The sequence below is a fragment of the Spinacia oleracea genome, chromosome 1, assembly GCF_020520425.1.
Source record: "Spinacia oleracea cultivar Varoflay chromosome 1, BTI_SOV_V1, whole genome shotgun sequence".
In the NCBI taxonomy this organism is placed as follows: domain Eukaryota; kingdom Viridiplantae; phylum Streptophyta; class Magnoliopsida; order Caryophyllales; family Amaranthaceae; genus Spinacia; species Spinacia oleracea.
Genome location: NC_079487.1, coordinates 114,121,022 through 114,140,916, shown reverse-complemented (window position 1 = coordinate 114,140,916; position 19,895 = coordinate 114,121,022). Strand labels below are relative to the sequence as shown.

The 19,895-nt window shown below is 39.2% G+C and overlaps 1 protein-coding gene across 1 annotated transcript; it reads left to right on the top strand.

Moving 5' to 3' along the window:
* Window positions 1–5,629: 5,629 nt before the first annotated feature.
* LOC110786835 (paired amphipathic helix protein Sin3-like 2) lies at window positions 5,630–17,698 on the top strand. Its single transcript, XM_021991411.2, has 24 exons — window positions 5,630–6,039; window positions 6,141–6,210; window positions 6,553–6,714; window positions 6,810–6,990; window positions 7,077–7,175; window positions 7,279–7,446; window positions 7,539–7,833; window positions 8,662–8,795; window positions 10,741–10,816; window positions 10,927–10,956; window positions 11,071–11,258; window positions 11,342–11,496; window positions 11,783–11,910; window positions 12,018–12,272; window positions 13,204–13,848; window positions 14,045–14,127; window positions 14,236–14,817; window positions 15,199–15,290; window positions 15,372–15,510; window positions 15,603–15,755; window positions 15,859–16,025; window positions 16,290–16,401; window positions 16,956–17,125; window positions 17,249–17,698. Exons 2-23 carry the CDS (start codon window positions 6,143–6,145, stop codon window positions 17,094–17,096), a joined length of 4,053 nt encoding a protein of 1,350 aa, XP_021847103.1. The 5' UTR covers window positions 5,630–6,039; window positions 6,141–6,142; the 3' UTR covers window positions 17,097–17,125; window positions 17,249–17,698.
* The last annotated feature ends 2,197 nt before the right edge of the window (window positions 17,699–19,895 follow it).

The following is a 19,895-nucleotide window of genomic DNA, read 5'->3' as shown; positions in this document are numbered from 1 at the left end:
AAATCCCCGACCGATAGCAAATATCCAAAAGGGTATCACGAACAACATTATGTCGATGCTTAATACCCACAATCCCAGCACAAGACACGGCATGATCCCCATAAATGTCCCCATCGAAAACCCGAGAGCAAGCAGAACACGGCGTCGAATCAGAGAACAAAGGAATACCCAACCGATAGCAAAGAACCGAACGATAAGTCTTACCGTTCATAGTCTGGCCTAAACCCGAGATGGGGACTGCCCGCAACCAAGCTGAGGAGTGATCCCCCTGCTGCGATCTCCATAGGGCAACCTGACGAGAAGATAAGGAGTAGGCGGATACCACATCAGCAGTAACCTTCGTGAAATATATGTCTGCCAATTTCTTCATGAGTGTGGGGGCAGCGATCTCACTAGGGCTACTCATAAGGTCGGTCTCCACGGTCCTATTGAAAAGACCAAGAGCATCATCAAAGGCCGGCCCCGGACCATCAACACCGGAAAGCCGAAGAAGCGAATCCTGCAAACCAGAAGATTGCAAACGGGATGCAAGAAAAGCATAATGCCGAACATCACCAGCTGAATAAACACCCAATCCTCCATAAGAATAAGGCAAGGTGGCAAGACGCCATTGCCAGTCACCGAACCCCGGTCCCGAAGCATCCACAATACGCTCTAAAGAAGCCCGAAGAGCCACATCAAAAGATAACTGGGCCGCTTCAAAAAGATGAGGCGGACAAGTGCGCATAGCAAAGTAGAGTTTAGAAACTCCAGTACACGCACGAGCACTCCTCGATCGACACCGGCACGCATGAGCCCTCCCTTTCTTAAGCTTTATTATTATTATTATTATTATTATTATTATTATTATTATTATTATTATTATTATTATTATTATTATTATTATTATTATTATAACGTTACAAGCTTAACAAGCTATAAAGATCAAGTGAACTACAAGAAGTTGGAGGGGAGCCGAGATACAATCTGGGCCCCCACTCCTCTAGCTATGGCGAACCCAATCCTGCTGAAAATGTGGGCAGCTGCCCGTGCCCCAATGTCCTGAGCCCTGGAGTACGTCTGAACCCGCTTCAGCAAAGAAACAGCCCCCTTCTCTAATTCCCCAAAAGAAGAGAAGGAAAAAGGAAAGAAACCGTAACCCAAAGCCCTACAACGTGCCGCATACTTATCCTGCTTCCGCTGTGCTGCAACCGCCACAACCCGACCCGGAATGAAGCCTGACAACCCAAATTGCGTCATAGGGGAAGATCCAGTCAAGTCAACACACACATCTAGACCGCCATCCCATGAGTAAAGCAATATATCTGCAGGACGAAGAGCTCCATCGCTCTCACTAGTCAGCCCAACATCAACCTCCTTGCGAGCAGAAATCCCCGACCGATAGCAAATATCCAAAAGGGTATCACGAACAACATTATGTCGATGTTTGATACCCACAATCCCAGCACAAGACACGGCATGATCCCCATAAATGTCCCCGTCGAAAACCCGAGAGCAAGCAGAACACGACGTCGAATCAGAGAACAACGGAATACCCAACCGATAGCAAAGAACCGAACGATAAGTCTTACCGTTCATAGTCTGGCCTAACCCCGAGATGGGGACTGCCCGCAACCAAGCTGAGGAGTGATCCCCCTGCTGAGATTTCCATAGGGCAACAAGACGTGAAGATAAGGAGTAGGCTGATTCCGCATCAGCAATAACCTTCGTGAAATATATGTCTGCCAATTTCTTCATGAGTCTGGGGGCAGCGATCTCACTAGGGCTACGCATAAGGTCGGTCTCCACGGTCCTGTTGAAAAGACCAAGAGCATCATCAAAGGCCGGTCCCGGACCTTCAACACCTGAAAGCCGAAGAAGCGAATCCTGCAAACCAGAAGACTGCAAACGGGATGCAAGAAAAGCATAATGCCGAACATCACCAGCTGAATAAACACCCAATCCTCCATAAGAATAAGGCAAGGTGGCAAGGCGCCATTGCCAGTCACCGAACCCAGGTCCCGAAGCAACCACGATGCGCTCTAAAGAAGCCCGCAGAGCCACATCAAAAGATAATTGGGCCGCTTCGAAAAGATGAGGCGGACAAGTGCGCATAGCAAAGTAGAGTTTAGAAACTCCAGTACACGCACGAAGAAGCAACAACTCACACTGGGGATCATTAAGCTTGGCTACAGCATCCATCAACACAACAGTCTTCGACACACGCTGCGAAACAACCTCCTTACAAAAAGAGGAATCCATACTGACTGGGCCACCAAGAAACATTAACATGGAGACCTAAACGAGGACCCTCCTCCAAAATCAACTCCAAGACCTACCCAACCACCAAAGTGTCACCAACAATAGTGCCATCGTCCAAGTACCATGCCTGAAGAGATAGATCAAATGAGTCTCGAATTCGACACACCAATGGATGTAGAACCAGAGAAAAAAGCAAAGGGCCGAGAGGATCCCCTTGCTGCACACCCTGACAAGACCACAAGGTATGCTCCCCATAATACAGTCGCGCTGGAGAAGAGTAGCAGAATTCAACCCAACGCGAAAGAGCAGGACAATGAAGCCGAACCTCACGCAACAAAGCCGATCGATCAACTAAATTGAAAGCATTCTGAAAATCCACCAATAACATAGATAGGCCAACATCGGCCCCACGAGCCTCAACCAACCGATTGACAGCATGGAGAATGGCCTCACCACCTGCTGGAACCCCAACTCCAAACTGCAGACCTCCAAAGTAGTTTCCTAAACGCGGACCAATCAAAGCAGCCCCGACCTTAGAAACAAGGCGCCTCCAAATAGTACCCACAGCAATAGGCCGAACACCCCCACCAGGCTTAACCAATGGCGTAAGAGGAGCACTAGCAATGTATCCTCCAAGCTCAGCGGGACACTTTCCAGCAAGAAAGAGATTAACTACCTGAGTGATAGCATCCACCAACTCATCAGAAACAGCTACAGCAGCACCACCCAAGCAATCCAAAAGGTGCTGAGCACGCAAGCCATCTCTACCGCACGAAGTACCACGCGGAAAGCCCATAATCTGCTCCAAAACAACAGCGGAGGAAGCAGAAAGGTGATGATCAACAGGGATATCCGGTAAGGTAGGGACCGGAACGGAAGGGTGCTTTTCTTGTAAATCTGCAAGAGTAGCATCATCGTAAGGGGCAAGACCTGAGGAAGAAAGAACCCTAACGGCAGCAATGTAGTGACCGTCAGAAATCTTTCTCTTGCATTGCTTAATATTACGCTCCGCCAAATCATGGTCATCGTCAACATCCAATAGAGAGGGAGACACACTAGCCAATGTGTCTATGACAAGTTGCTCAGAACCGCCAGGCACACCCCAAGAACGAATAGCAGAGGTGATACACTCCTCCTGCTGCAGCCGCCTAACACCGGAGGAACACTCACGATTACTTCGTGGAGAAAAAGTCTTGAGGACACAAAGAGGTAACACGAGCAACTGAACCCAACAAGCGATGTCATCTGGTCTGCAAATCACCTTATCAAGCGCCCCTTTCAGAACTCGCGAAAAACCCAAACGACATTTGGGAGGGATGGATTTCACAGAACGCAACCGCTTAGACCATAAAGTGTCCAGAAGAGCAACATCAAAAGAAAAATATTGTTCTCGAGGCGCATCAGAAGTAGACAGCTCGGAAGCAGGAGCTTGAGGTTTTTGAATACCGTAGAGAGTAAAACGAATAGTACCATCCCCAGAATCAGGTGGGTCCACAAAAACCGTACTAGAACCACTGCCATGCCGACACCTAATACGATGAGTATGCGTCTTGAAACAATCTCCACATAACCAAATTCCCATACGACGAAAGGTAACCTCAGCCGAAGTAAAAACCTGCAAATTGGTAGTAAGGGACTGACGGGTTACATCCCGCACATCAGAGCAACAATGACGATCCCGTAAGTGAGTGATCAGAGAACTCCTTACCAAACCACGCCCACCGCCATCCTGGCACCCGCTAAGACCCACAAAAGGGCAATAAAACTTCTCCACGGAAGTAGCTATATCAAAGCACTTCAACCAAAAAGTACCACTACCAAGCACACTTACACACCCACAAAGACACACAACACACTAACACCACACCAACGAACACCAACGAACACCACACAACAAACCCAAGTGATCGAATCACCCAAGTGAACACGAACCCGAAACTGAACTCACGATTGTTGCACCCAAGCGAACAAATCACCAAACCTAACTCACGATTGAAACTGAACTCACAAATGGCCGGAAACTGACCCACGGACCTGATCGAAACACCAAAGTGATCCCCAAAATGAAACTATTGCCGGTAATTGATCGAAACACCAAACTGAAACCCAAACTGAAACGGAACAACGGAACTCTCGAACTGCCGGAAAACGAACCCACGAACCTGAAACTGATGCCGTGCTAAGCCACCGGAAAAGTCTGAAAACCTCCGACACCTACGACCCCTGAAAACCGCCTGCAAAAACCGTTGTCAACCGCCTGCAAAAACCCCACGAAACCGCTGCAAAAACCCCACGAACCCGCTGCAAAAACCCCACGAACCCGCCTGAAAACCGTCTGATCGCCGCCGCCTGAAACCTTACCGCCTTCGCCTGACCCCGGAACACCGACGCCGACGCCGGAGCTCCCTGAATAATCGACGAGGAGGGGACCTTAAACGCACATAATCGTGCCCTAATCGCCTGTTTTGAGAGGTTTTACAACTTATTATTATTATCATTATTATTATTATTATTATTTATAATTTATTATTTATTAATCAGTATTTATTATTTATTATTATTATTATTTATCGTTCATTATTATACTAACCATTTTTCTAACATTTAAATATATGCAGATTTGTAGACATTGTTGAATTGTTGATCATAGGGTCGACCAATTTAGCAAAAATATGGGTCGTGCTTGATAGGTTTTCTAGTAGATTCGGGCCAAAAGGGAAAAACACCTAGCAAAATGAATCATCACGCTTATTTTGATACTCGTATGATAAGGTCGGACTAGACCACTTGACCCGAGCCAATCTTGTTGTTCATAGATAGATTATCGATGTTTTTGCAAAATTATTATGATTTATTTAAAGAGATTCAAAATTTATTATGGTCAAATATAATTGTTGTTGCATTCACGGAGTACCTCTGATATGGCAATAATAACACTACTTAGATTTTACGGTAAATATTTGATTCTCTCTAACAATATGGCTTCCGACTGACTCTCTTAAATTATCATATAATGATTTAGGTGTAAACAGATGACGATGAAAAAAACTACACGCTAAAATATTGATTAAAAATTAACTAGAAATTAATCTTATTAGGGTTATATGTAATTTTTTTTGTATTTACCACACTCCTGTGACAATAGTAATTTACCACACTCTGCATATTTTAACAAGAGCCAGGCGTAAGCCTGGCTCTCTTAAATTCACACAGATCTAATATTAAACCAATAAAAAAGAAACCGCGCACGCTAAAATTTAATTAAAGATTAGTAAGAAATTAAATTTATACCTACCTTAAACGAAAAACTACTCCTAATCAAAATCAACTTAGGAAAACATAAAATATGGGATATAAAAACCTCGAAATTTTAAGACTTGAGCACATAACATTCTTATTTTTGTGTAAACCTCATAGTACCATCACGTAAGTAATTTCTTTGCTCGTCTTCTCTTCGCCCTTTGTATTTTCTCTCTCCGCTTCTCTCAACTTCTCACCTAAGTATTTCTGTCAAATTCCATTCCCTTTTCCTTTGATTCGCACTCAGTTGTTAAACTCCAATTTCAACTTCGTTCGTTCGTTATGCATAAACTTTGAGAAAAATCCACAAATTATACAGAAAATTCAAAAGGTTGTGTTGTAAAACTAAACTGAGTGTTTTTTTTACCAATTGAGTTTTTGCTTCGTGGGTGATCTTAGCGTTTGTTAAGTGTTCTTTGGAACCCTTCCGGGGGTTAGATCTAATTCCCAATTTTGCGGTTGTGTTTTGTTCTCCAAATCATTGGAGAAGCAATAAAGGTGAATAATTTGTTTGTTGAATGAATAATTGAGCAAATTTTGGTTATGGGCTTTGTAAATTTTGTGGTTTTAATGAAATTTGTTGTTTTGGGTGATTGCAGAAATGAAGAGATTACGAGATGAGAGCTTTGCTGGCTCTCAATTCAAACGACCTTTTAGAGGAGGAGAATCGTGAGTGTTCTTTCCATTATGTCGTTCTGTTTTCAAATTGGGGGTTTTGAATTTTTGTTAATTGTATTGTTGATCATGTTGTGTAAATGGCTAATTCGAAACCAGGGTTGTAATTAAATTTTTTGTTATTAATTGGGAATTGTTAACCTAAATTTGGAGACTTTGTTAATTAATGGGAGTAAAAGTAAATTCATTTTGTTGAAAGTTGAAACTGATATTTATAGTGAAAATTAGCCTAAATCTTAGCATTTAGGGTTGATTTAGGGTTGTGAAAGATTCTCTGAGTTTCTGATTATTTGTTTTGCATGTATTTGGTTGACATTTTGTGTGTTTCTGATGAAGATATGGGCAACCTCAGAACATTGGAGGGGGTGTGGGTGGAGGACAGAAGTTGACAACAGATGATGCCCTTCAATATCTTAAAGAAGTGAAGGAGATGTTTCAGGATCAAAGAGATAAATATGACCATTTCCTTGAGGTCATGAAAGATTTTAAGGCACAAAGGTAAGATTTTGATTTTATCTTAGGTTTAATAGCTTTGTAATACTGCAACAGGTGATCCTAAGTTGTAAAATGTGATGTTTTCTTCTTATATACAGAATTGACACTGAGGGTGTCATAGGTCGGGTAAAGGAATTATTCAAGGGGCACAACAATCTTATTTATGGATTTAATACTTTCCTGCCGAAGGGGTATGAGATCACCCTGGATGACGAGGAGCCTCCACCAAAAAAAGCTGTGGAGTTTGATGAGGCTATAAATTTTGTGAACAAGATAAAGGTAACACATTTATACCTTTAAAGTTGCTATAGATGGTCATTTTAGCTTCCATTTGACGATTTCTCTCGTCATCCTCCCCCATGCAGAAGCGATTCCAAAATGACGAGCAAGTATATAAATCTTTCCTTGACATATTGAATATGTACCGTAAGGAACATAAAAACATCAGTGAAGTATATGATGAGGTAAGTTCATGGTCTTTCTTCAGTGTTATAGGATGACTATTTTCTGCTACATTGCTTGTATCTGATTTTTTTTTGCTGATTTTGCTTTGAATTTTTTATGCAGGTTTCACAACTTTTTGAAGACCAGCCAGATCTGTTAGAAGAGTTTACTAGGTTTTTACCAGATAATTCATCAGCAGCAGCTGTTCCTCAGCATGTTCGAAGTAGTTTACCTCGACATGATGAAAGAAGTTCTGCTGTGCCTTCATCACGGCAAATGCATCTGGATAAGGTAATATGATATCACATTTGGTTCCATAATTGTCCACGAATGCCATTTCCATAATTGATTTTTTAATATATTTCTTCTGTCAATCACAACAGCGATTGCATAGGGATAAAGTTGGCACTTCCCATGCCGAGCATGAACTTAGTGTTGATCGCCCAGAATTGGATGAAGAGAGAGTGGCAATGAAACCACACAAGGATCAGAGGAAGCGTGATAAGGACAACCGTGAAAGGAGGAATCATGATCTAGATGACAGAGAACAGAAGCATGATAACAATAGGGATTTCAACATGCAACGTTATCCCGATAAAAGAAAGCCTGTCCGAAAAGATGAAGGTTATGGAGCAAATTCCCATCTGGCATCTTCAGATGACAAATCTGCTGCGAAAAGTAAGTCTGTGGTCTGTCTATTGATATGGCAAGAATGTCGTCATCTTTAATGCTTATATGTATTTGCCAACACCAGAGGGGCGGAGGATCATACTCCATCAAATTGTGTCATTGACACAAACGGTCATTGTATGTAGAACACAAACTGAGTGTTCGGCTAATTTATGATTCGTATATTCTAGTTTGTGCTTGCTATTCAATATAGTGTGAAGTCCCTGGGATATTTTAAACTATTCTGCCAGTAATTAATCAGCTTGGTTACAAATTCAATGTTGGTAACTGGTTGCAACTTGACACTTAATCGGTCACTGTTGTTATTTATAAATATGATTCTGAGCGCATACACAGTGAATAGGACATGTTATTTTTAAAATTTCGGTTATACGTAGGGGCATTTTGGGGTTTCAATGACTAAAAGTAGGGGTCATTTTTAGGTAAAAGAAAAGGTGAGAGTGTGTCGGAGAATTTACTCTCGGATATACACTTTTACTTCTTCCAGATCATGCGGTAATATCTCTTACTATATTTGTTAGCTTCAATTCATGGAGATGCAAATTATTTAACGTGAATTGTAGATTTTTATTGTTGTATTATTCTATCAGCTTGATTCAGGCGAGCTAAATGCTGTGGGATTCATGCTTAGATGGACATAAACCTGTTACAAATAGGAGACTTGCTGATATATTTTCGCTTATATCTTTTAAGTCGTCTTGACGTGAAATCCTGGAATTGTGGACTTTTTGTGTTTTTTCTCAAATTGCCTTGTGTACTTACAGTGCTCAACTCATTTTCTGTTTCTGACTTGTCTCCTGCTTGGTGGTGTTTTAGGCATGCCTAATCAAGAATTCAATTATTGTGAGAAGGTCAAGGAGAAACTGGCTACAGATGATTACCAGGCATTCATAAAATGCTTGCATATATATTGCACAGAAATAATAACCAGAAGTGAATTGCAAAGTTTGGTATGTATCAATTAGTCTTTGCTGATAGCTGTTCTTAAGAAATGTGATATCTTTCTTCATTCTTTCTCTTAGAATTTTAGTTTTCCACATTTTAGCTTCCTGCACATTCTATTTTCATTTGAAGATTCTCTGAGTCGCGTCTTCATATATTTATTTCTTTTGTTCTATGTTTGTACAAGTATATAGTATGTGCACACCAATAATTGGTTGGCATTTGATCCTCTAACATCGAGTGAGGTTTTGTGGAAAGATTGTTGTACAGTAGTTTATTAGATGGCATATCCCAATTCCAAACACAATAATTCTCCCTTCTTGCTGCTTTTAAATGCATGAAACCATTAGTCCTTCATCCCACTGCGGCTGTCTGCTTCACATTACTACCAGAAAGTCTTATGCTTGCATGACTTGAATTGACGTTCTTTAGTATCTTGAGTACAAGTTACAAGATTGAAGTATAATTTACTGAATGGATTCTAGCTGTGACTTTTGCCTGAGGCATAAAAGAAGAAATGTCTGTATAGGATCCTGAAACCCTCAGCTACTGGCACCAACTTCCATGATGAACACATCCTTCCTACCTGGTCATCAGTATCCAATATTGATTTCCACAGAGGGGACACCTTAAAATTAGTATATTCGTCTAAGTCATTTGCCTGTTGTGGTCATCAGTATCCAATATTTATTCCCAGAGAGGAGAAAATTAGTATATTCGTCCAAGTCATTTTCATGTTGCTGGTCAACAATATCCAGTATTGATTCCCAGAGAGGAGACAGCTTGGTAAGCCCAAGTCATGTTCATTTGGGTGCTTATCGGGTTGTTTTGATGAAGTGAACATTGAATAGCATTTTCCATGGCAACTTTGACTTCCACTCACTAGATAGATGTGGTCGAGCTGATATGTAGTCTTGTTTCCTTGAGATTTACTGGAATTGTTTAACCATCCGAACTGTTGAACAGGCCTCCAACTCTAAATTGAACAGGCTTTACTCAGTAGCTTGTCAAGTTGGTTGAGTCCTTGTGTAATTGAGGTAGATTGATTGGCCCTTGCATCACATGACCTTGACTAAATCATTGACCTTACTTATCTCTTTGAATATGTGAGAATTGCATTTTATTTGAAGAGAAGGTTTGTGTTCTCTATTGGTTACTACCTAAGGTGTTAGCTGCCTTAAATAATATCCAGTACAGGGAAAAGCCCCTTGTTTTTGTATTAGTCAATTCATCATTGTTCCTTTGATTGGTAAACTCTCATGGAAAGGGACAATCAAAATTCTTTCTATTGGCTTCTATTAGAATTTGTTAAAAGTGTCCAGCATGCACACTCTATATGAGATTACTTGGCATTAAATTTTACTCTACTGTTGTAGTTTGTCGTGGGGCCTGTATGAATTGTGTAATGATTTCCCTGCTTCCTGACATTGACCTTAATATTAAATTATTTGGGAGACTGACTTGGAGAGTTGGAGGCCGACTAGGTGACGTTCTGGATCCTACACAGAATAGCCCATCTTTGAGGGTTGAATTTGTTGCTGTTGAATTGATGTCAAACTCAAAAATTAAGTGAGGAAGTCCCTCTCACAAACATATTTGGGGTACAGTAAAGAATAGTTCTCATAAAGACGGAGAAACTTAAATCCTTCTTCGGGCGAGGAGGGGGAGTTGTGGCTACGAGAGACTTTTTTTTTTGCCATGCTTTCAAAGCGAAGCCTTTGCAATTAAAAGGCATTTAGGAATGAAATGTATCCTTTTTTATATGCTTATGTGAAAGACAAGTATGAGTGTTAAATTACGGGAATGAGACAATTGCTTTGGTATATTACAAATTAACGCTCATACTAGTCTTTTACAGAAGCATATAAAAAAAGACATGTAAACTACTGTTAAATGGGGTTATGCTTAAATTTAAGATTCTAATTCCTAAATGACTCCGCCTTATCATTTTAGATTGCTGATCTACTGGGGAAGCACCAGGATCTTATGCTAGGGTTCACTGACTTTATGGAGCGTTGTGAGAATATAGGTAAGACTTGAACTGTTCTCAATCAAGTTCATCAACTTTAAGTTTTCAAGATCAAATTTTTTCTCGTGTTTTTTTTTCTGTGGTCCCTTAGTTCTTTTTTCTGCTTGCAGAAGGATACCTTGTTGGTGCTATAGGCAAAAGTAAGTATTTATAAGCACTTTCTTACTTTCTTTAATCTATTGATGCCAATGATATACTACATTGATTACTGAAATATTATCAGTGAATTTGATGGAATGCGCTATGAACTGCAGAGCCTTTATTGAATGATGGGCATTTGCCTAGACAAGTTAGGGCGGATGAGAAAGATAAAGCACCCAAGCGTGAAATAGATCCAGCTAAAGAAAAACCAAATAGGGATTATACTTCCAAGTCTATCCAAGAACTTGATCTTTCTAACTGTGAAAGCTGCACAGCTAGCTATCGGCTTTTACCTGATGATGTATGTTATAATGCCTTTTCAGCTCTCGTTACACTGTCTAACTGAGATGTTCACTAATGCACTTTGGTTCTTTGTTACCACAGTATCCAATACCTAATGCAAGCCAGCGATCGGAGATCGGTGCACAAGTACTGAATGATTATTGGGTCTCTGTGACCTCAGGAAGCGAGGACTACTCCTTTAAACACATGCGCAGAAACCAATATGAGGAAAGCCTTTTTAGATGTGAAGATGACAGGTAAGCAAGTGCACTGTATTGATTTACATCTTTTACTTAAACTTTTTATTTCTGATTTAGCTGTTCATAGATTCAATCTTCTGGTGCTTGTTTTATTATACACGTGCAACTATTTGTCTGAATCATGATTTATGCCACCACAAGATTTGCTGGATGTGAGCTGTTTGTTGGTACTGTCACAGTAGATGTTTCTGTTTACTTTGACTTTTTCTTTAGGTCAAACTTAAATGGTTTCATCTTCTTAGATGTTTTGTTCTTAATTGGAAATTTTGTCTTGTGGCTTCAGATTTGAGTTGGACATGTTGCTGGAGTCCGTGAGCTCAACTGCCAAACGTGTGGAAGATCTACTGAACAATGTTAATAGTAATAATATCAGTTCAGATGCTCCTATTCGTATCGAGGACCACTTTACAGGTATGGTCTTTTTTTCTGCACCCTTTCTCATTTTAGAGCTGTATTTGAAATCTGCAATTCTGCATCACCTTTTTCTTTGTTATAACCTTGTTTCTCCTCTCATACAGCTCTTAATCTGAGGTGCATAGAACGACTTTATGGTGATCATGGTTTGGATGTGGTGGATATATTGCGTAAAAATCAAGCTCTTGCTTTGCCTGTTATATTAACTCGACTTAAGCAGAAACAAGAAGAGTGGACAAAATGCCGTACAGACTTTAACAAGGTCTGGTCTGATATCTATGCCAGAAACCACTACAAGTCACTTGATCATAGAAGCTTCTATTTCAAGCAGCAAGATTCCAAGAACTTGAGTGCAAAAGGTAAGTTCTCTTTAATGCACTTTAGACTTTAGAATATTGCATGTGCATTTACATTCCCGTGATATCCAATTGACTTGTCCCTTACATCTCAGAGTTTAGGGAATTACAGCTAAACTGCCACTAGGGATTGTATTTAAACAAGTAAAGAAAAGGATCATTTAGTGGCTATTTGTTAGCCTTGCCTCTTTTGCTGTAGTACTGATGAACTTGTAACCTGTTACCAATGAGTTAAAGTTGATAGATATTCTTAGGTCTGAAATATATTCCTGTTTCGATGGTTCTAAAATTGTTTTCCTAACTATGTTATCTTGCCTAAGATATCTGTTCCTGTTTGTTTCTCGCGGAGGGTAGAGTGATCCATTTGAATGTGACTACTTCTGATGTATTGATTTGAGAAAGAAATGCAATGGAAAGTTGTGAAGTCTTAGCTTCAAAGTTTCATTAGACTTCTCCCTGGGAGTGAGGGTTTTCTTCCAAAAAGAGGGGACTGAACCATTAACAGTATAGTTCATATTTTTCTTCTATTACTGTACTTTTCTTTCTAGTTTCTTGATCTAAAGTTAGAAAGACGAGATTGAACTCAGCTAGTCAGCAGTCTTGTATTTGCCTTATTGCGGTGCCGATTAACCACAGAGAATTCCTTTTCATAACGAGTGTGTTTGAATTTGATATTGATGGCCTACGTTTTTACTTTTTGTGTTACTTAGGTACCTTGCCATGTTAAAGGATGTTAATGTCCCTTTTAATGTAAAGGAATAACCAACAGAGGAATTTGTTCATATAAAAAAACATACACTTAAAGACACCCAATCAAACTAGCTCCATTGTTTAGTCTCAAGCATAGCACATGTACTTATAAAACTTGAAGAGTTCTTTATGTTAGTTGGTTTTCTTTTTGTGTGTGTGTGTTCTAATACCTTCTCTATAACAGCCTTGGTTGCAGAACTCAAAGAAATTAAAGAGAATATGCAGAATGAGGATTACATGCTTTTGGCAGTTGCTGCTGGAAACAAAAGACCGTTGGTCCCTCATTTTGATTTTGTGTATTCTGATAGAGACATCCATGAAGACTTGTACAAACTAATAAAGTTTTCTTGTGAGGAAGTTTTGTCAACGAAAGAGCAGCTAAACAAAGTGATGAGGCTTTGGACTATCTTCTTGGAGCCAATGCTGGGAGTTATATCTCGGAATCATGCTGCTGAAGGTATTGAAGATGCCAAATCTCGGCAACAGCCCACAAGAAATGGTGCTGTATCAGAAATGCTTCAGAGTCCTGCTGCTGATGCTGCAACTGTGAACACTAGACAACCAAAACTAGCTGTCAATGGAGAAGAAAACTCACTTGCTGATGCCGCCAAATGTTCCAGGGCTAATGGTGACGCTACAGCGAGAGAGCTTAGTTTCTGTGAATCAGATGCAATGGGTAAAGAAGGTTCGTCGTTTAATGCCCAGCCAAAGACGTTAAATGATGTTAGTGCAGCTGATAGAGTATCAGAACGGCTACTCGGTTCCAGTGCATCACCTCAAAGTGGTGTAGAAAGCCACCACGGTAGAAGCAATACAGAACTAGCATCAGGTTAGAGTTATCCTCCCAGATAGAAAATTGATTTTTGTTCTAATTTGATTTGAGTTCTTGTTGGCACCAAAATATATGGAGTATACTCTTCATCATTCAACTGTGATAGAGCCTGATATAGATGTGCAGTTTTCGTTATGGATTCAAATGTTTCACCCTTTTTATCTCATATGGATTTTACTGTAAAATTTTGAAGGTTCTCAATCAATTATATTGAAGCCAGTCAATGGTAAAGAGGATGTGAAGTCTTTGATTGATGCTACCCAAGCACGACCAGTGGTACGTCATGTTTGCATTCAGTTAATCTATAGGAAAACAACTTGTGATACTGATCACATGTCTTTGACATAATTAGCTGACTTTCAAATGCCCTCTGATGCCAAGCAGGCTACTGATGTTTCAGCTGCCAGTTTGGCTAATGGAAACCAAGGCTCTAAAGTGAATAAGCATCTTGAAGAATCTATTGGGAACCCCAAAATTGAAAAAGAAGAAGGGGAACTCTCGCCAAATGGTGATATTGACGAAGACAACTCTGTTGCATATGGAGATGCAGGTATGCAGGCGGGGCCTAAGATAAAACATAGTGATGAGTATCGAGATGACAATGGTGAGGATGCCAGGGTCGAAAATGATGCCGATGCCGACGATGAAGACAGTGAAAATGCATCTGAGGCTGGTGATGATATGTCTGCCAGTGAATCTGCTGGCGACGAGTGCTCTAGGGAAGAGCACGAAGAAGAGGAAGATGTCGAACATGATGAGATTGAAGGTAAGGCTGAGAGTGAAGGTGAAGCTGATGTGCACTATTCAGGTGGCGACGCAAGCCCATTGCCATTATCTGAACGATTCTTATTGTCGGTTAAGCCTCTTGCGAAACATGTGTCTTTGGTTTCTCGAGACATCGGCAAGAAGCATTCTAGAGTTTTTTACGGAAATGATAATTTTTATGTCCTACTTAAGCTGCACAGAGTAAGTACATGTTTCTGTTTCTCATGATTTTCTGTTGTCTCTCAAATTTGTGCATCTTACGGCCTATTTAGTAGGCGTTAAAAAGTAGTAGTAGTTATTTATATATAATTTCGCAAAGAAAGTCTCATGACAATGTCCAGGATAATACTTGGTTCATCCTATTACGCCTCTCTTTTCTTTATAAATTTCCATTATTGAAAGGTAATGGAAATTGATGAAGAAATGAACGTGTTTGGGGATGTCCAATGTCTTTGCTATGAGGCTATCTTTACAAAATTGCATATATAACTATTACCGTCTACCAAAAGACTCGTTGTCGTCATTATTACAAAATTGTTGACTAAACTAACTGGAATTACTAAATCTGTGATGTCTTGTCAGATATTGTACGAAAGGTTACTTGCAGCTAAAACAAACTCTCAAACAAAATGGAGAAACTTGAAAGATTCAAGCTCTTCAGATCCGTATGCTAGGTAATGAAGCATTTATCTAACAGTTGATGGACTTGCACTCGTAATTGGCGTTTTATTGATTACGACTTCATTTCTTTGCAGTTTTATGACTGCCCTTTACTATTTGCTCGATGGTTCATCTGATAATTCAAAGTTTGAGGATGATTGCCGAGCTATTCTTGGAAACCAATCATATTTGCTATTTACATTGGACAAATTAATTTATAAACTTGTAAAGCAGGTATGTTTCTCTGACGATCTTCTGCATTTATATAAAGGGGAAAAGAATTACCTTTAATGTTGTCTTTTCTAAACTTCTTTCTTTTCCTACAGCTTCAAGCTGTTGCGACAGATGAGATGGACAATAAGCTTCTCCAACTTTATGAATATGAAAAATCACGAAAACCTGGAAAATTTGTTGATTCTGTCTATCATGAAAATGCACGTGTTTTACTGCACGAGGACAATATTTATCGGTTTGAGTTTGTAAGATTCTGACTTTCACTTTTTAACCAGTATAGCATATAGCTTGTGATACTTCTTTGTTGTGCGTTTATTGAATTCTTTTCTTTTTCTGTTTACTTTCTAGTCTTCTTCCCCAACTCGTTTATCAATTCAACTGATGGACAATGGAAATGAGAAGCCTGAGATGGTTGCAGTTTCTATAGAACCTAATTTTGCAGCTTATCTGTACAATGATTTTCTATCAATTGTCCCCAACAGTAGAAAAGAATCTCAAGGAATTATGCTGCAGAGGTAGTTATTTCTAAACTGATATTTGTATCATACTACGTATTAATATATTCAAGTTCTTTCACATGGATGCCATAATTTTTTTATCTGGTGTCGTAAGATTGTTGTACATGTTTATCTTTAAGAAAAAAGAAACTGTTGTCATTTCAAGCATATTCATAAAATAGGGTGTTAAAGTTAGGATCTGAGGAGAGGGCTTGGGGGTAATCCTTCTGAAGTTGGGCTTGAAATGCTTTTGACATTTGGTTGATTTGGTCTCTGATGCAGGAACAAAAAGAAGTATACTGGACTTGATGAATATTTGGCCACATCAAAAGCCATGGAGGGCATCCTATTATTTAACGGCTTGGAATGCAAAATTGCTTGCAGTTCATCCAAGGTGTGTTTCACTTTCCTGTCTCTTGTGCATAGATGCTCTATTACTTGGCTTTTTGAGTAGCATCTCACTTTTTCTTTCTGGTGAAATGACCACTCACTTTGGTCACACACTAGTTGAACTGTTTGCTTGTTGGAAGGACCTCGTGCAATCTTAAGTATTTGACTATCTTCTTAATTTCAATCCTGGTCATCTGTTCCTCAGTTTTTCTCGTAGAACCTCCTTTTATGATTGTATGATCTGAGATTCCTATGCAATGCCATTTTGCATGAACTGTGAATTGCGTGCTTCATTGTACATGCTAGATGCTATTAGGTTATTGATATTTGCCCAACATGCTACAAGAGACTGCTTTAATTGAGCCTTGAATAGACACTTGTACTAAGTTTGTGAATTAGTGAAGTTGATCTCGCGTATATCTGGCAATCTGGCATGCTTGATGTCTTACCAAATCAACACCATCCAGCTTATATGCTTTTTGCTTTTTTTGAATTCTGGTTTGGTTTGTGCATATGCTTTGTATGTGAATATGTGATCATGCTGTTTTATTCTTACAGATATCCTATGTTCTGGACACGGAAGATTTCTTTTTACGAAAAAAGAGCAAGAGGGAAAAATTGCAACCAGATCAGTGTGAGAGACGAAACAAGGCAAGGGCAGACAAATTCAACAGGTTTTTATCTGTAGCTTGCCGGTGAATAACTCATACAGATGCTTTAAAATTCAGGCAAGTTATACTTTTGCTAATCAATAACTCATTTTTATACTTTTCTCACGATCTTTTCATGAAGCAAACACTTGAACCTTATTCTCCTATACAATATTCACACCTCTAACTGGCTTTTTACAGGTTCTAACAATATAAAGTGGAATGTTAGTTAACCAAAGGTGGCCTCAATATGATGATTCTCCTCTTGATAATCTTATCTTGCTTGGGGGAAGAAAAGCGCAACGAGGAGTCTGGGCTGCCCCTTCGCTTTTAGGGTTCTGCCAAGATGTACATAAAAACTTCTGGTGACAGAATATGTTCTTGTATAATACTTGTATGATTATATATCTCTATAAATTGTAATCCCCTTGATTGTTCATAGGTATTGCAATCTTCAGCTGTAGTGCCCCGCTATTTCTGGTGGGTTCCTTGAAATGGAACCTTTAGTTAACCCTTTGGGTAGTGACTAGTGAGTGATATAGATGCAAGTGAATATACAGAATATGTAGAGACTATTTTCTGGACATTTTACACAGTTATGAATTTTATGATACCGGGTTTTAATTCCTGGGATTATTTTGTTTTGATTAATCTCACTTTGTTTTAAAGCCTTGCTTGTGCTTCTTTAGTTCTTTTGCTCGGATTTTATTGTCACATTACCAGTTTAAAATATTTATTCACAATTTTTTATTTTAATTTTAGTCAATTTATCACCCAAATTGAAAGTGACATATTCGTGCTTATCTATCAAACATTACAAATGAATACGGAGTAGAAGTTTCTGGAAAAAGATGTTGATATTTTTGTTGGTACCACATTTTAAAAGGAAAAATGTGCAATTTAGGAACGTCGTCTCTTGTCTTACAACTGTAAACCTAATTTATCATAATAAAGGAAACAGGAAAATACACTACATAGACCCACAAAGGACCTAAGGGATAGAGGAGTATCACATTTACATGTCGTACTAAAGTACTAGTAGACTTATTTATTTGCTAAATAGCAGAAGCTTCAACGCTTCAGCTACTTCATGTCAAGACAATGACATCAAAAATGTAATTATTAAAGGTGACGATCTTCTATTTAGAGATGGCCAGTGGGTCGCGTCTGACCCATCCCACCCTAAGATAACCCATAATAGGTCATGTTGGTTGGATCCACTTATGACCCATGACGCTCAACTCGGATATTTTTCTTCATGTGCGTGGGTCGAGTTTTTTCATCACAATCCATTTCAACCCATCCCATCGGACCTGACACAACCCACCATGGCAAACCAACCCTCCCAACCCTACCCACAAACCCAACCCACCCAACACACGATCCCAACCCACCTAACTATGTGACACACCAGACCCGACATCCTAATATATTTAAACTATTTTGTATGTTTAAATGCTGATAAATTTTAATTTTGTTGTTTAAATGTACATTAACCACATTTATATGAGAATTGGAATAACATAGAATTAATTAATTTGAACTTAAATAGTCGTCCACACCCACCTGACCCAAATAAGCTATTAAAACACATCTAAACCCACCAAACCCATCTAACCCACTTGACTCATCGGGGTCACACTAAGCCTCAAAACCTGCCGTAACCCACCAAACCCATCAGACCTACTCAACGCGCACAACCCACCACGACCCACGTATCCCACGACCCATCATGTAGTGTGTCCATTTTTCCCGACACGACCCACGACTCGACCCACCCTAAATTAACTGAGGTGGGTCGTCTGTCAATTACCCCCAATGCACGACCCACCTAACCCCCCACGTTGGCCATCTCTGCTTCTATTATTCAAAGCAATTCAATGTCATTGGTCTTCTCCATGGCAAATTGATCTCTTAACGAGAGATATCTGAGCCCTCCTAACAAATGTAGTCTATTGGCAAATGAAACATATTTTTTTGTGAGGCGAATCAAGAAACCGATTGGATTGCAAATGTAGGCCATTAAGCCCCACAAGCTAGATATCGTGTAATGATTTTGGTTAACGTATTGTAAATTTTTTAGTAATAAAAATAGGCTTGACAATCGGCTCAGTTCAATTAACTTATAAATCCAACTAAATGTAGTCGTATATATGGCTTAGATGCAGTTAAGTATCAACAAGTTGACTCTCTCTGTTACTTAGACCATCTCCAACAGTTGTAGCTAGAGACTAGATTAAAATTTATAAAAGTTTCAAACTAATAGTTAGACCATTGGAGTGAAAATAATAAATTAGCTTGACAACTAGCTTCCAAAAATTGTCAAATAATTAATTGACAAGTGTGACAAGTGAGACCAATTTAAATAACAAGCTAGTTGCTCGCCATCGGAGCACAAATTAACTAGACAATAAAATAGCTTGAAATCTTACTTGACATAACAAGCTAATTGTCAAATATGGTTATTATCAACTCATTTGACAACTAAATATAAATATGGTGTCGGTGAACGGGTATAAGGATAATATGTACCCACTTTGGTGATTGGGTTAGTTTTAATTTAGTGGATTTGAGAACTCTCATCCCATCTTCATCATGGGTACATAGTCACTTTTAAATATATATTTTTATCAATATTATAACTAATTGATATAATAAATCAATTTTAATAATAAATTTATGTCAATATAATGGTAGTATCTTATAAGGGTTTATGTTGTAGTATTATTAATAATTATTAATATGTTTGCAACAAAATCTATTATTAATATGTGAATCCAAAGGATTGCAATATCCTTTAAATTCAAAAGTTAACTGCAAGGTACAGTGAATTACTGATTAATTGATG